Genomic DNA, 16968 nt, shown 5'->3' with positions numbered 1-16968 from the left:
GGTGAACATTAGACTTGCTAAACAGCAGCGCGTTAGCTTCATAGCATGCTGACGTTAAGCTCAAAGCACCGCCGTGTCTGGGGTGCAGCCTCCTGGTAAAGTCTTAATCCTGTTCCATGAGCAGCCAGGTGGACCTGATATACTTTAATAAGGCTACCTCGAAGAGTTTTTGACTGCTAGTGCTTTGTTTGTACAAGTTTGTGTCGTGCACACAGACCGGATGGTGCAAAGAGATGAATGTTTGATGTTTCATGTGCTTGCAAAGCAGAAGTCAGCTAGAAAGTACAAATGCCTGTATTTAAAATTTAAAAAGCATTCCATAAGGAATTAAATGCATTCAACATGTTTCAAGGATGCATGGTTTCTTAAGAAACACTCAATGAATGCATAACTTCTGTTCACATTTAGACTCCACAGGGAACCTTGAAAGAAAAACATGAACATGTCATCTCGTACACCTTACCATCTCGTCATGAAAATATAGCAACTAATAAAGTTGATACAAATACATAAGGGCACCAAAGAAGAACTTTCCACTCCCATGACTTATCTTCCTCACCTCTCCCTCTGTGGACTCCAGCTGTAGGTCCTTTCGACCGCTGACCTTCAGTGGCCCCTTGGCAGCGCTCACTTCCACCCCTCTGGGAGCCTCCATGGTCAGGGCCCGTGTTGGAGACTCGAGCCTGATGAGATATAAACGAGCACAGGCTCGGAGACTTATTGCGTGAACTCGCCGATTATTTCTGTTTAAACTTCGAGGATGTCTGCATTATTACAACTTTGCCGTTCAGTATGATTTAATAATTGAAGATACGAGATGCATTCAAGGTTAAATCGATTGCTATTTAGTTCATAGTTTATGAATATCCCGGTGTAATTACTTTTTTTGATTAAATTTAACTGTATTTATTGTTTCACAACATACCTAAGGCACAGAGGCGAATAAAAACTGACAAAATATCCCACATTTGTTCAAGAACAAACCAACTTATCGACATTTCTTGCTGCATAAATGTATGTTAAGTGTTAGTTACATCAACGACTTCACCACCTCTGGAATATTAAAGCTGCTGTTCATGTTCAAGCAGCTCTTCTCATTATTCTAATCCAGTATGGCTCCTAAACAGCCCATAATTGTATCAGCTGATTTTGACCTTCAGCAACACTGAGGCTAATGCAATTTGCATTTTCCTCCTGTGGACTATTTGTTTACATGGGGAAAGATAAGTACGAGAGCCAATCAATGTGGAATTTGTTTTCATAACTCATAACCGTTTCAAATTGATTCCCCCCCCTCTTCATCTTCCCCAAATCTGTTTTCAATGAATTTTAAATGGAAGACTTTAAGGAGCCGTCTTGAAATCGCTTAAATCTCCATACCCTCTGAAAGTGACACACATTTTGGATTAGGCGCTATTGGAATAAGGGGAGGGGGACGAAAGAAAGAAAGAATGAAAGAAAGAAAAGCAAATGAATTTCATCTGCATTTGAAAAGCCCCTTTGACTTTAAATCAGCTTTCAGTAGATATAGTTCAGAGAGGATCTGTGAAATGTGCCTTTGACCTGGGACTGTTTGTGGCCCTAAACCTGTAGAAATAGAGAAAAATATGTCTGCTCGTTGTTTTTTTTCCACAGCAGATATGAATTCAGTTATTTATTGTGCATAACCGAAAATTTGCATAATAGGTATATATAAAAACATCCTCAGTCCATCTCCTGTAGCAACGCATCACATCGTGCCATTTCTTCCCCCGAAACTGCAGCTGTTCATTAGTGAGCCATGAGAATCTGTGTTCGAAGGCTCCTTGGCGTCATACGTTTCAATAATTATTTCTCAAGCGTCCGTGATTATCCATTAAAACACCAATTTAAAACACTTTTTACTGGGCTGTGCGGTGAGAAGTTAGTGGTATGTGATGCGTGTGCGATATTCTCACTCCATTCGAAGCAGCTCTGTCATCACCAGCTACACACACACACACACACAGCGTTAGGGCAATTCTGCCAGAAGACAAAGTGCTCAATTTCCAAGAGTGCTTGTTTCCGACACAGTCCAAAATAAAGCATTAAATGAATTAAATTAAATTAAAAATGTCTCTCGGGTTTTATAACCATCTCAGACGGCTGCCATTTTCATGTACAGAATGCTTATGGTCTGGTTTCTGAGGCTGCAACAGTCCAATTTCACCTTACTGCTGAGTGGGGAACATTACAATTAAAGTTAATGTTAAATTAATATAAACTGAGATATATACGAAACACATGACTTTTAAGCCAAAATGAACAAGAAGTCCTTAAAGCAAATCTGAACATGACAAATGGACCAAAGAAGAAAGTGTTATTAACCATACATCCAAATTTGAATGATTAAAAATAGACAAGTTTATGAAATTAGGTGTCAAAATCAGGTAAATGAGCAGTATTCTCAGCTCCAGGACTGTGGTGGTGTGTCCACTGAATGTGCTGAAGCCACTCCCACTCGTGGCAGCAGTCAAGCAGCAATTTTGAAGCGACTGAAACGTGTCAGATGAGTTCAGACAATGACATGACGAACTTTGAAACACTCCGAGAAAGATGAATTAATCTCTATCTCTCTGCTCGGGGTGCAGATGTATGTATACTCAGGGTGGCCTCAGCGTGTCATCGAGCCACCCTTTAAGGACCGCCCACAAAATCCTGGACTGAAAACTGGTGAAAAACTGTTGAACCTCTAACTCCCTATTTCAGTATTATATCGTTCAATAAGTCTTTTCAAGTTTTCAAAACAACTATTTTCCAATATATTTAATGTATTTTGAAAGAAATCTCGGAGTAGCCTTTACACAGGATTTAAATATCATGTGTTGTGAGTGAAAGCTCCAGAACAGCACTAAATTGACCTTGTAGTATGACTGTTTTCTCAACTGCTGTCCATAAAGAATTCTGAACCTTCAGCTAAAAATGATGATATTTGATACTGTGTCCAATTTTCGGTGGTGTTGTAACAATAGAAGCTGATGATCTTATAACTGGAGAAGTCGTTTGGTATAAACTCAGGAAAACTTTAAGTTGGAAATGAGTCTTCCTCATATCTGCTAACATATCTCCTTTGTATTTGTTGAATTGGATGCTCGCCTGCAGACAAATTTGACATTTTAGCATGTTCATCTGACCTTTTATCCATTGACCGACCATCAGTTGGGACTAATTAATTTAGACAGTGTTCAAATTGCATGGTTCTTCTCAGGAACCTTCTTAATCTACAGTTACATTACAAATAAGTAGAACATTTGGCAGCTTTGATTTGAGACTGATGAAGCTATAGAAAGACAGAAAACTCCACCCTCCTTGTTATCAAGGAGTTTTTTGTACCCAGAATATTCCAGCAGATATATAAAGCCCTCACTACAGATAACCTATGAGGTATTTGTAGTCGTAGAGGCTCTTGACGACAGGCTCTCCCATTCTCTGGAAAACCTGACCAGCTTTTCTTGCTGTGTTCGGGATGACCTTTACATCCACAGAAAGGTCACCAAGCTGTACAGGACCAAATGTGCTGATGGCCGTCACTGAAATCTTACTGGATAAGGTTGGTTTAAATACTGCACATCTTCTCTGCTGGCTGAGGGGATTTCCAAAAGGTAAAAGTCAAGTTTATTTTTATATGTCACGATCACATACAGTCTCTCGATGGGCCTCACAGCAGCAATAGTTCCACATCTCCAAAATCTGGCTGACGTGGCACCAAAGCAAAGAAAGCCATGACTCAAAATACAGAGCCTGAATAAAACCACCTGACATCAACTGACAAAGATATATATATATATATATATATATATCTATATTATTTATATATATATATATATATATATATATATATATATATATATAGACTTCAGACTTTCTCTCACAAGGCTTAATCTATTATTTCTATCTTTTTGTTTATTTTTTTATTCATTCAAAGTTTGCTTATTTCAGCTTTTTTTTAACCATATTTATTCCACCATTTTATATTTATCAGTTGCTCAGATAGTAGACCGAGGGTATCCTGTTTGCCAGTCCAGTCCAAGTGTCCTCAAACAAGATACCAAACCCCAAATTGCTCCCGATGGCTGTGATGTCAGTGTCTGTATGGGTGAGCTTAGTATCAGTGGGAGCTTTTTGGACAGGAACCGCTCCTGATGAGCAGTTGGCACCTTGCGTTGCAGCCTCCGCCATCAGTATATGAGTGTGTGTGTGTGTGTGTGAAGTGCTTTGAGTGGTCAAGTACAAGTATGTTGGCGTTTTACATGGAAGATTTGGAAAAAGTATTTTTGAGTTCTCAGTTTATCAAATTTGAAAATACTAACCTGTTTATTGTCCGGTGTGTCAGATTTACAATTACACATAATATGCATGACTATATTTTCATTAGTGTATAAATCTCTTGAATAACAATCATTATGTTTTTGTTACCTTAGATTTGCCTTTTATATCTACAGACACTGCTTTCATGGAGTCTGCCATAGTTTCTCCGTCATGCTAGTTGGAGAGGGTGATGCGAGGGAGTTGCAATCAGCAATTACACCGTTAGACGCCACTTAACCAATATTGACGTTTTAAGGTTGATAACATAAAGACACACAAAGATTATTTGACAACGAACACTTAATTCTCTTCCACTCAGAACTGTGACCAAGACCGAGCGAGATATTTCACATTGTAAAAATAAACGTGTCAGAGATCTCTCTCTCTCTTATGGACAAACTTCAGAATGAAAATAAAATATAAGATACAGAAAACAAGATATAAATGTTAGAACTAATTCTTCATACATCAGGGAAGATGATATAAAAATTGCGTACATCAAATGACAACAGAACAAAACACGTGAAGTACATCCCGCATTAATTGCCAACAGAGATGCACGAGCTGAATCCTCATGAGTATTTAACAGTCTTGATGGTATGACACACAAAGTTATTGTTAGATTTGGCCTTTGCTGTTGTGAATCTTCTTCCAGAGATGCAAACATTTTGATAATCAGTCATTCTTCCTTTACTTTTTTCCATCTTCTCAAATATCTGGGAAATTGCGATGAACATTTTGCATTATTTTCTGATATTTTATAGGCAATTAGAGATCATTCGATATTAAAAATGATCATTTTCATTTTACAGGCCACTTAACCGTGTGATGTAGCTGACGTATGTAGAGTTGTGACAGAGCCTGAATGTTGTGTAACAATGATAGATGTTGTTTATTTATACTGACACTTTAAAGCAATTATTTCCACTCCACCTGTATGTAATGCTCCCTGCTGTCCAAACATTTCTCTTTTGGCTAAATAAGACGATGACAATAACAAAGAGTAACCATATTTCTTTGCTGCAGTCAGAACTCCTGCTGCACTACATCTCAATCCCACCAAATTGGTGGGAGAAAAGTCTGACCAGAGTTAAGTGGGACCAAGAAGAGTTGTTCTGTTCTGCCTTTATCTTCTTAATGAACCTGTCACTCTCTTGTGGACACCGCTACTGCGGAGACTGTCCCGAAAGCTGCTCGGATCAACCGGGGGGGGGAGTACGTGGCTGGTCGCGCTGCAAACAGACTTTAAACCAGGAGAGGAAGAGAGCTCCGGTAGCGGAAAAAGTTGCAGAGAAAATCAAAATGAAAAGCTGCTTTTCCTGCTGTCTGATGCCGGGGCCTGGAAATGTACCATGTGATGTCTGCGATGTAAGAGAGCAGAGAGCCTTCAAATCCTGTCTGGTCTGTCTTTGGTTCTTAGTGTCACGCATGTCTCACTTCTGTTTCCCCATGTGCTTTTTAAGGAGCCGCTTTATTTACAGCGTGCAGAAAACAAGTTTGTTCTTGACACGAGTGAGACCTAGAGATTTTTTTGCTGCAGTTGATCACACATCCATGTACCATCTGTCCTCCTTGTACATGCCAAGAAAACAGACTAAGTCTCCCTGAACGTGAATAAACCAGATGACAGTAGTATCACAGTGAAATATTTGGTGGTACTATGTACGTTGCGGCTTTACCCTGACTCCTATCACTATATTTACACCATCCATCCACAGGGAGATACAACATGATACGATTATGTAATTAACAGAAATATGTTCATATTTAGGCCCGTAATTTGTGTTTGGAAGCTGCTACCATTCTCACACTGTGTGTGGGCAGCCAGCTTCACAGTCAAAACATGAATCCCCGGAGCCAAATTCCCTGCAATTAACGATCAGGATTTTTTTGTCATTAAAACTCTGCACTGGAGGGTATTTTGCGAGTGAAGCTGAACTACAAAGGCGACTGTTAGGTGAAGGAGCTGATCAGAGCCCGACAAGAACTATGACTAAAAACTAATGAAGCTGTGAAGCTGAGAGCAGGACATGACAAACTGACACGTCTCCTCAGCAGGACTAGATCCACTTTATAGCAGCGCTGCCCCTGTTTTCGAGACCTCAGCATCCAGGACTCACAAGTCACCATGCCTAAACATGTTCCCTAGTTTTTGTTGATTGAGAGGATTAACAGAGGACTAAAAAAAAAAAGAATAATTAAAGAGAAACAGAAGTCACACTACTTAACTGTTAACTTTCTGAATGATGGTCTTTGCATAAGTTAGACTCTTTACTAAAGCCTAAACAATTAACTGGTTAGATGATTAATGAACGGAGGAGATGGTACACATTAGTCACACCACTACAATTATCTATCTGCAGACACAAGAAACTTTATCCACCACTTGATTCGCTTTAATTAATTTATAGTTATCTTTTATTGTATTTTTTGCGTTTTGGTATTTTTTCAGTAAGAGTATTTCCACAAGCAAGTATTACAATCGTTCATGTAACAGTCCCTTGATATCGACACTGTATGTTACTGAACATTATGTTTATGTTTGCTAAAAGAAAACTGGCAGAAATCATAATATTTGGACAGGTTTAAGACAAAAAAAAAGAAAAAACACTGCTTCAGACACTCTTTAAGCATCACAAATGATTCTAAAATAAACATAAACAACAAATCAAGCAAATCACTGTCATTTTTCTCTCAAAAGCTTTTGCCAGTTTGTATTTTTTTACATTATTCAGCACAGTTTTTTCTTATTTTTTTGAAATCCTCTAAATAATTGACCGGCACCTGACTGAAGTACACTGCAGTAGAAAGGATTTCTTGTTTTCGCCTTTGTAACTGTAAGTTCCTCTTCACTATCTGTCAGTTGTTTTTGTCCAAAAATCTTCAGTGGAAATATAAACCTGTACCTTCATTCTATAAGCTTGAAAACTGAAACAAACATGGATAAAACCAAGTGCACTTATTGACAATAACTTTAATATATAAAATGTAAAATATGTAGTTAAATGCCAAGCATTTATTCAAGCAGCACGATGATGACAAATGAAGACAAACAGGAGCGCGAGTGTACATAGATAAAGCGCTCAGGGAGGAGAACAGGTGCTTCAAAGAAAAGAAAGATCTCAGGTGGGTTTCTTTGATTTAGTCTCAGCTCTGTTCTTCTCCCAGTTTTCCGTTGGCTTGCAGAGAAATGAAAACACACATCACAACGAGAACCATATTTCTTTAATGAGGAAAAGAAGGCAACATGGACATGCGCCAAGTTGTATCTGTATTGTCCAGAGAGGTTTACGAACAGGTGGCGAGTGGTTTGCAAAGAGGATTTCACTTTTAGGATGGTGGACGTGTGAACAGTCCCGCAGCTACAAACAGTATGACCATGCAAAATAAGACGCCAGCGTTCCAAGGGATCCATGTTTGCTTCACACTTTACCGCATCCTTAATCATAGAGTCGTGAGTGACATTTTTGTGATGACACATTTTTATTTTAGTAAGAGTCAGTCATTTATGATTCTGTCACCCTAATTATACAGTATGTCGTCATCGTATTGGATGATAAATTAGATTTACACGTGTGATCAATCAACACGCTACTCTGGCTCATAATTTACTGTCTGGCCTTATAATGAAAAAGTGTCTGCTTTGGTACCATTAAAAGCAACCAGTGCAGGTAGAGTGACTTGTCACAGATGGTTCTGATTTTACGGCTTTGCGATGGTGACTGGATCTGTATGTTAATGACAAAGATTAAAATGGAAAAAGATTGTACGACGTGCCGTGCAATTGCATTTAAATATGGGTTAAAGAGTTGCAAACCTAATAGGGTTACACTTGTTTGTTCGCATCAAAGTGACGCAGAGTGTAAAGAATGAAAAGAGCGAGAAAGAAGAGAGCTAGAAAGGGAAGATCAAACCCGTCTTAAAGCTGGAGTGTGGATGTCGGATTGTCAGAAATCCAGGCACAGTCCCCCTAATCTGACGTCAGAGAGGTGGAGGATTTCTATTTTATTTGACCATCTGAAGTTAGTTCTCAAGAATCAAACTGGCAGTTTATTCTTATTCTTAAACTTTCCTGTATTATATTTCTTGTGAATCCCTAAAAGAATCTGAAATAAAGCAAAGAAAATCACTCTTTGCTTGAACGGATGTCAAGCGGTAGTCGAAAGAGGAGTTCAGTTAAATGGGTCATAATTCAAAAACGTTGGGGAGCACTGGCCAAGCTGAATACAGTAAAACTAAAAACGGTTCATTTGTCAACGGTTATCAGCAGCCCGATGCATGAAGGCTTCTTTTTCAAATTCTGATCTGAAACTGAGTGTGACACCAGCTTTGGAAGAAAAAATGATATTATCATACAACTTGTCTAACCAACGCAGGATGAATGTGAAAGACCTGGTGTAGCTTTGTGTAGAAGCCATGTCACCCTCTAAAACCCACAAATGTTTAGAATTCACAAGCTCATGAATTTCAATCAAAACACTTTCAAGCTATGATTTCTTGCCTTCAGACATCATGTAATAAACATTTTGAAACATAACATTTTGAAAGTTTAAAAGAAAATCATGCAGTGCAGAGTGTGGCATGGTGACACAAATGTAAAAAGAAATCTAGGCGTCTCTTTAAACTGGACAAAATATTGTTGATTCTTGTTGTTTCAACAACATTTTATATACTACGACGATATATTAACATGCATCAGGTTCTGCAGGATACTTTGCCCACAGCTAAATTAGCTAAATAAATAAAAAAAATTAAAAAACATAACAAAAATGTTCTTAGGTCTGAATTTATGTCTTTATTATCCCATGTTATTTCTCCATTTTGCTTTTTTTTTAAATACTAATGTATGAGTAAACATAAAAATTCCTGGATGTTTGCAAAAATAAATTGGGTTTAGGTAAAAGGAGTATTTATTTAAAGTCAGTACAGTTTGTACGTCTGCTTGTTTGGAAATATTTTAGTGAAAGAAGCCGCTCATTTGGAAGCAGCTGAAGAAATTATGGATTTTTGGAAATGTGGTACGTGTTAAATTAAACCACACAAGCAGAATCAAACTCCGAGAACGCGTAAATTAAACATCTTTGCTCAATTATGCATTTAAATGAAAGAAAATCAGAATCCACTTGAAACACATGTCGGAGCTTTCGAGCTTCAACTGTCCCCCGTTAGGCTTGCCTCTTGTTAAGATTTTGACCACATTGCAGATGGTCGCCCCTGAGCTGAGCCTCTGTGTGTCCAGTGTGTGTGTGTGTGTGTGTGTGTACGTGTGCTTGCTTTAAAGTGAACCTCATCAGTATTCCCCTCACTCTGGAGGAATTAGATGCCAGAACACTGCTTTTTTCTGCCAACTTTGATCCCAGCCCTCCCTTCAGGACCAGTAAGGTGGACAACAAACCAAACTCGTTATAGCTCGTTAATGGACCGACACAGGCCTCGGAGCCTCAGGCGGAGTGCAGTGAGGATCACATGCACGGGGCGTGTACGGATCTAATAAGCATCTCAACCTCACCCACTTTTCTCCATGCTCTCTCGATGCTTTAATCAATTCCTGCTATAGAGAATAACCAACAAATTAGCTCAGCCCTCGGCTATGAAATGAATATGATGGTCAAATCTAGTTTTAAATTTGTGTGATAACGAGCCAACCAGTAGATGCTTGAGTTTACAGGAGGGTGCTTGGGAATAATGATACTGGTGAATAATGGTTCTTGCCATGCGTTGTTTTTTTTTCCTTTTCTTTTCTCGCAGTGCAGGCATCGACTTTGAAATGCCATGGAACATTTATCATCATCATTTCAAGATCTTCATTTTAATTGAACAGGATATGAACATGTGACATTAAGCTTTAATGAATTTCTGTAAAGTCAATGAATATGAACTTACTTAAGGTCTTCAGAAGCCCTCGCCTGGATCAGGGGAGTTTCTACCGAATGTCCAAACACGGCGCCTTCTGAGCCTGCCGATGAAATGTAATTTTAGGATTCACAAGACTACAGCCAAGGTTGACTAAGGCTTAGCATCAAACCTCTGCGCTACAGACACATTTCTGTCTGTATCAAAAAGTACGGATAGTCAAAGCCTGTCTAAGAGTGCTTTCATAGCGAAACCGGTTGAGTCCAGTTCAAACAAACTCAACTGCAACTTTTTCTACAGTGACGAGTCAAACGTTGGAAAAAGAAATATTTATCTCGTCTGGTGTCACAAAGAGCTCTCGTCAAGTCTGCAACCGGACCTCACATGTCACGGCAGACAAGTAATTACAGGACGGAGACGAGGTGTCACTCGCCTTGGCATCATGACGGGATACTGACTGTGTAGCCACTGCATTTCGTTTCAGTCACTTTTTAAATGGGGAACTGCCAAAACACACACCTCTGCCTTAACTCCCTTTTTAATCTGTACGTGCAGATGCACGTTTCCAGACACTTCCCATGCGTCCGTTCAATAGTTCAGCTATAAACTGTATCAGAATGTGTTGCTGAGTTGATTGACATCAGAAGATTATCAATTACAGCACTTTTACCTGTGACGGTGAACTTTTCAGTTGTCATGATGACCTCCTCCTCATTTGCGGTGAACAGCAGCCTGTCTCCGTCTTTACTCCGTACCTCCAGCCTCTGACACTGGGCCTCCACAGCCTCAGGTCCTGCAAAGACAGAAATGGGTGTAGTTGTGTGCTGTTTGTGAACGTTTCTAATCTTCTATATGAAATGGGGACTAATGAGTAGTCCCAGTGAGTGATTTGTTTATTTTCAAGCATCGGTCTAGCCGTCAACTTGGCTCGTCACATCAACTTCCCAAGAAGAACCTGCACAGGAGAAATGAGTTTCTGACCCCCAGCAGAGGCAGGCTTTACTGGATCTTTGGTCTTGCTACAGACATTCATTGCTTGTTGCTAAGTTAGGTTGGTGATGTTGTTGTGATGTTGTACTCCGTAATGCATCGTTGGCTGGTCTGGTTGTCGTGATTTCTCACATTTGGAATGTGAGAAAAAGGATGGTTTTAGTCACTGTTGAATTTTGACAACATATTGCTTTTATGTGGTTGTTTTATACTCCAGGGGAGAAACAAACTTCCCAACACTAAGAAATGGTTTAGTTGGAGATGAAGAAGGATTAAAGAAAAGAACTCCATTTTATTAGTCTGCAAAGTTAACAATAATGTTCTTTTTTGTAAACGATGCTGTCAAATAGCGGTTTGTCTCGTGTTTTTCTGGCCTTGCAAATCAGCTTTAGGAAACTACGTTTGGGCATGTAAGACTATGAGCAATCTGAAATACTGCGTGAGAGTGCTCGCTCTGCAAATGAAAGGCGGCTAACAAAGCTGGATCAGCCATGCTTTTACAATGGATGGAGCCAAATCAGTAATCTGTTCTGCTGGTGAGGAATATTAATTCTAGTTCTCCAGACTTTGGTGTTTTTCCAGATGTGCATGCAGAAACTTTTAACTTCTCCCGTTTCTCGTGCTCCCCGTCTTCCATTAATCCACGGGCTGCGACGGCTGGGGAATTTAATTATTCTCGCCAAGTTTCGTCTCATTTCAGACAAAATGCACTTTCTACAAAAGCAGACACTAATTTTCAGAGGAAGGTCAAGCGTGACCAAAAAGTGTCATATCACCAGTCCTGTCAAATCAGCATCAACGCTCAACTTATGTTGGCTAAGATCAATAGCTATTAATGTTAATAAGCAGGTCATTTGCTTTCCAGTGGTCATTAATCATGTAAATGACTTCGGTAATCTGGACTGACTGATGGTTGAACTTGAAGATAATAAGAAGAATCCATTGTCCTTTAATAAGTGCATCAAGGGTTAGTGTCTGGAAGAAACTACAGAGTCTTTTTTGAAGGCACAGAGACGATTAAAGAGAATTTAAAGATGAATTGCTGCGCTAATCTTGATTAAAGCCATTAATAAAATAAGATTGATCAGGCAATTTACAGTCTGCGCCAGATTAATCAAAGATCTTTTTTTTTAATAAGTTGTTCATAGAAAGAGAAATAAAGGCTGAACTTGTGTGTAAATAAACCCAGACAATTAAATCAAATGACACAAGGTCAAAACTATAACCCCCCCCAAAAAACATGTGATTTATCATCTTAAAGAAATGTCCTCTCTATGAGTGTGTACAGTAGTAAGAACTGGAGACTCACCCACTGTGAGCTGACCGGTCAGCTGGCCTTGGTCGTTCCTGACGTTCAGCGTTACGTTCTTTTCTGACCGTAAGACCAACAAGCTGTCCTAGGGGAAGCATGAACGGGAAAAAAGAAAGACAGAGAGAGGGAGAACAAGAGGAGAAAAATTGATTAGGTTATACTAGGATCTTATATCGGGGATACCTTTAGCACAAGGGAGAATCTTGGCTAGGTGAACCATCCTCTTATTTTTCTCTGTCAATTCATTTTATTAAATTCAGTGGAGAGAGAGGGGAAGACATGCAATTAAACCTGGGTCCTTGCAGTAAGGCTCCAGGTGAGCTATAGGGGCACCACCCATACAACTACCTTAAGGCTGCTTTAATCACTATATTAATATTACATGTTATATATTATCATTCAACCAATGGATAAAATTACTGTGCAATGTAAAAGGGGTCAGTTCTTCCCAGAGAATTATGACCCATCTCTTCAGTTCATCTCAGCTCTATAAAGCATTTTAGCATCTTTCAGCTCATTGTTTTTGTTTCATTTTGGTTTGATTGTTTTTGCTTCAGTTTCACGCTCTTAACCGAGCTCTGCTTTTTTCAACGAAGAGCTCAGATAAACCTGATAAGATCCAATAAACCAGATATTTCACAAACAGGACGTGGTGGAGACCAAAACAAAAGTAAAAGGAGAGTGAATATTTCATATTTATATATTTATTTAATCTGTTGGGTGACTAGAAACAACTAAAAATGAATGCTGCCCTGTGTTTGCCGGTTGTATAACATTTTGATTTACAAGTTGTTCTGCTCCCTCTGACTGCCCAGCAAAAAATCAATTACTAGTGCTTGAAGTACAGGGTGAAAGTTAAACCAGGAAGCTGCTCTGTAAACCGAGCTGGATGTTTACCACTTGATATTTTTTAACATTGTCCTTGTGTGTTAGCCTTTAGTACCCGTACTGGGTCATTGGACTGCCCGTTTTTCTTTCCACCTGAATTTCTTTTGAGCAATGTTGACTTGGCGAGTTCAATTTTATTATACCAATAAATGACTGCTAAAACTACAAAATAGGGAAGGTGTATTAACCCAGAGTGATCCTTTGAATCCTCTCACTAAGCGGCAGAAAGTCACTGACGTGGCTTAAAATTCTGTATGACTGTACCTGCATAAATGCAAAGCAGGTTGTACTGTACTGTGAAAAGGGGAATCTTTCCTAAATGCCACTGAATTAAACTCCATTAAGGCTAAAATGGAACAAATTAAAACTAAATTATCCAAGGATGAGTAATGAAGTGTAGGTAGAGTTTGAGGAGAAAGGGGGTGGCCGAGTGGTTCGGCTGAAAATGTGTATTTTCCGCTAGTGACAGGCGTAGGTGTATCCTTTCTTCTCTGCAGACATTTTAAGTCTGGACCTCTTCTGCTTTCTGGCAGTTTTGCATTTTGCAAGTTTATAGCTGTTTGACATTTGAATGACGGCACACGTGTGTGTCGCTGTGTGCATGCTGAAAAGGCCTAACTCGGTTGTCTAAAATATTCTGTGAAACTGAAAACAGCACCTGACACATGGGGACACATTTAAAATACAAGCTGTTGCTTTTGTTTTGAGAAGATATTGGTAATTTCTGGGGTATATTTTCTTCTTCGGATAACAAAATATCGAACTGTACATCTCTCTTTTGCAATACAATGACTTTATTGTTATTGTATGCAGTAAAACTGTGGCAGTTTTATGAGGTACCTAGTAAACCCAGAGTACTCTAGGGGCCTGTAAGTGTATGTATGAGTGGGAGGCTTACAGCACTGTTTGTGTACAAAGTCCAGTAGTAACTGTGAAAAAGAAGTTGCTGAAAGTACACTTAAATGTGTCATAATGATTATAGTTCACACCGGAAATGGGAATACACTTACACATTCTCTAGCACTCTTGGTTGCTAACAAGACGGCGTGTTAAAGCAGGAACTGTGTGCTAAAGCTGGAAACACAACACTCACACACTGACACCTTATAAAGATGACTTGTTGGCAAACAATTGGTATTTACACATCCGGCAGATATGGTGCCGGATAATTAGCATTTACTTGGAGTCGTGTCTCTGAAAGCAAGTCTAATACTTTTAAATGCTCCACTATGTTCACCAACTAGATGCTAACTGTGTATAGCTGTGCTGGGTGCAGGAAAGCGGATGATTCGATGACCCTACCGCCCCCAGTCTTTGACTTTATTAGAAGCTGGGTAACTGCTGAAGTCAAAGTAATAAATACCTAAATGAATAAATCTGGAAATGCATATAAAATAAGAAGCCCAGAAGAAGATATTATGATGCGATGCTAGAAAAACAGATATTTCAAAAAGGCACCAGTAGACAGCGAGAAGCACAAAACACACAGGAATGTGAAGTCCTCCACAGTGTATTATACACTCTCGATATAAAATCTACAGTTCAACTTTTCCAGTCCTTATCTCAACAAAAAAAAATCTTTGGGATCCCAGGAAGCAAACAAAAATACCCAGTTTAAGAAATACAACTGTTGGCAAAAATAAATGCCTCTAATAGAAATCTGCATCTAATAGAAAAGCTCAGTGACTCTCTGACAACTACGTAATCCAGCCAGTGTGCTGCTGCTGGCTCCAGGGAGTGTCAAGTCTGGGAGCCGAAGGTTTTGTCGGTGGCTCCTTGGAGGAATTAAGTTAGGGTTAGTTATCAGGATAGAGTTGGAGAATTCCAACTCTGAAGAATGTGTAGAGCTTTGAATTAGAGTCTTCAGCCATCACTTATACCTTCCCACTTGAATGGCGGAGGCTCTGCAATCGTTTGTGACTAAGTTCCTTCGATAACGTCTTTAAAAACGTCATATTGACACCGATTAATTGGGGAAAGGAATCAATCAACCTCGCGTGTAAAGATGGGTTTATCAGAAAGTTGTAGTCTGTAAAACCAAAACAACGAGCTGAAAGTCACTAAAACACAAAGCTACATAGAATTGCAGAGTCGTGTGACTGTCATTTGAATAACATAAAACTATTAATAAAAGCAGCTTTAACATAGTTCACAGGACAAACGTATACCTTGTACTCCTGTCTCACGACTGACTGCACACCATGCTGTGTTACTTTTGAAGAAATAGCTTCGTCCATATTAGATTTGTGTCCCCTTTTTTTCCCCTAAAAAGGTCACTGTCAATCTTTTGCGTTTGTTAGAACCAAATGTTGGTCTACACAAAAGCACCAAACAAGTTTACTTACATACTAATGATGAACAAGCAGTTGATTTGAATTCCCGACCCCCCTTATATCTCACAATGCCCCAGTGTTCATGTTAATAGTTCCTTTCTGTTGTATTATTTATAATTAAAAGTGACATTTATTAGCATTTGATTATAGTTTCACATTTGAGCTAATAATTATGCTGTGGTGCAGTCTAATGGGTTTGATTAACTTCGTGCTCTACCAAAAGAGGCGTCAAATTGTAGCAGATTATCTCAAGTTTATGCGGTGTGTAACTTTGGGGAGGTCATTCGGTTCATTTTTATTCTCTGCTTGCTTCTTCCCAATATAAATGCGCATCATGAATGGAACTTCTCTGGGAAAGCACAGCATCATGAAGAAAATTTGAGTTCTTGATTTGAAGTATCCTTTTAAAAGAGTTTATAGGTCTTAAACTGTTTCCTGCGGGGCCATGGCTGAGATACCGTTGCTCTCTTTCCCTCAACACTTCTTCGGGATCACATAAAAGGCTTTTTAAGTCACTGCGCCTGTTGAGGAAGGTCAAGTGCAGATCAGAGTGAATGCACATAAATGGAGCCTGTTGTTGAAGGTGCAGCGGGTCCCGTCAGACTGAAAAATTACCATGGCTCCTGTAAGGCAAAGGATGCTTCCCTGCATACAATGAATAACATCACAGCCACAGAAAGAAGAGCGCGGTGCACTGCTTCGATTAAATAGTTCAAAAGGCAACCTCATACGATGGTACCATCTTTCTGTGAGTGTAAAATAAAATGCAGACCTTTAAAGCATAGATAAAGAGCTCAGGGTTTAACCGTAATCCGAACTAAATATTTGCATAAATATATTTAAATTTTAATTATATTCGATTGTTTTGCGAGGGGCCAATTTGCATACTGAGCTGAACAAGCAAATATAATGAAGAAAACATGTCACTAGTTAAAAAGGTACGCATATTAGGTCTTAATTTCCTCATTCAAATATCAAATCTTGCACGCAGGCTCCTTTGCATGCTGGGTACAGCCTATTTTGGAACATGTTTTCAGGCATATTTAATATTTTTCATATTAAAAAGCTCCCTGTATTTCAGTGTAATACTGTTAGCCAAATTAAATTGGTTCTAGCAAGCTGGGTTTGAAGGATGTTCAGATCTCTGAGGCACTGCTGCTGCTGCTGCTGTTGCAAAAAAAAAAAAGAAAAAAAAAAGCTTTGATTTTAAACTGGGAGGTTTTAAACAAGTGGATGGCTTCAGCCCTCGTCTGCAGACTTGGAATT

At 39.1% G+C, this 16968-nt stretch overlaps 1 protein-coding gene and 1 long non-coding RNA gene across 2 annotated transcripts in view; one reads left to right on the top strand and one right to left on the bottom strand.

Moving 5' to 3' along the window:
• LOC104923983 (zeta-sarcoglycan) overlaps nt 1-16968 on the bottom strand; it is a 38642-nt gene that overhangs the window by 1464 nt on the left and 20210 nt on the right. Inside the window, exons 4-7 of the mRNA XM_010737201.3 lie at nt 12479-12566; nt 10850-10972; nt 10210-10282; nt 560-683 (exon numbers count right to left, since the gene is read on the bottom strand). Coding sequence (XP_010735503.1) covers nt 560-683; nt 10210-10282; nt 10850-10972; nt 12479-12566 — 408 coding nt within the window. The remainder of the gene's footprint in view (nt 1-559; nt 684-10209; nt 10283-10849; nt 10973-12478; nt 12567-16968) is intronic.
• The window catches only part of LOC113747612 (uncharacterized), a 38504-nt gene that overhangs the window by 2001 nt on the left and 19535 nt on the right, over nt 1-16968 (top strand). The gene's annotated exons all lie outside the window — the stretch shown is intronic.

This window comes from Larimichthys crocea, chromosome XIV (assembly GCF_000972845.2).
Source record: "Larimichthys crocea isolate SSNF chromosome XIV, L_crocea_2.0, whole genome shotgun sequence".
In the NCBI taxonomy this organism is placed as follows: Eukaryota; Metazoa; Chordata; class Actinopteri; family Sciaenidae; genus Larimichthys; species Larimichthys crocea.
Note: the sequence above shows the minus strand (reverse complement) of the source record. Positions and strands in the feature narration are given on the sequence as shown.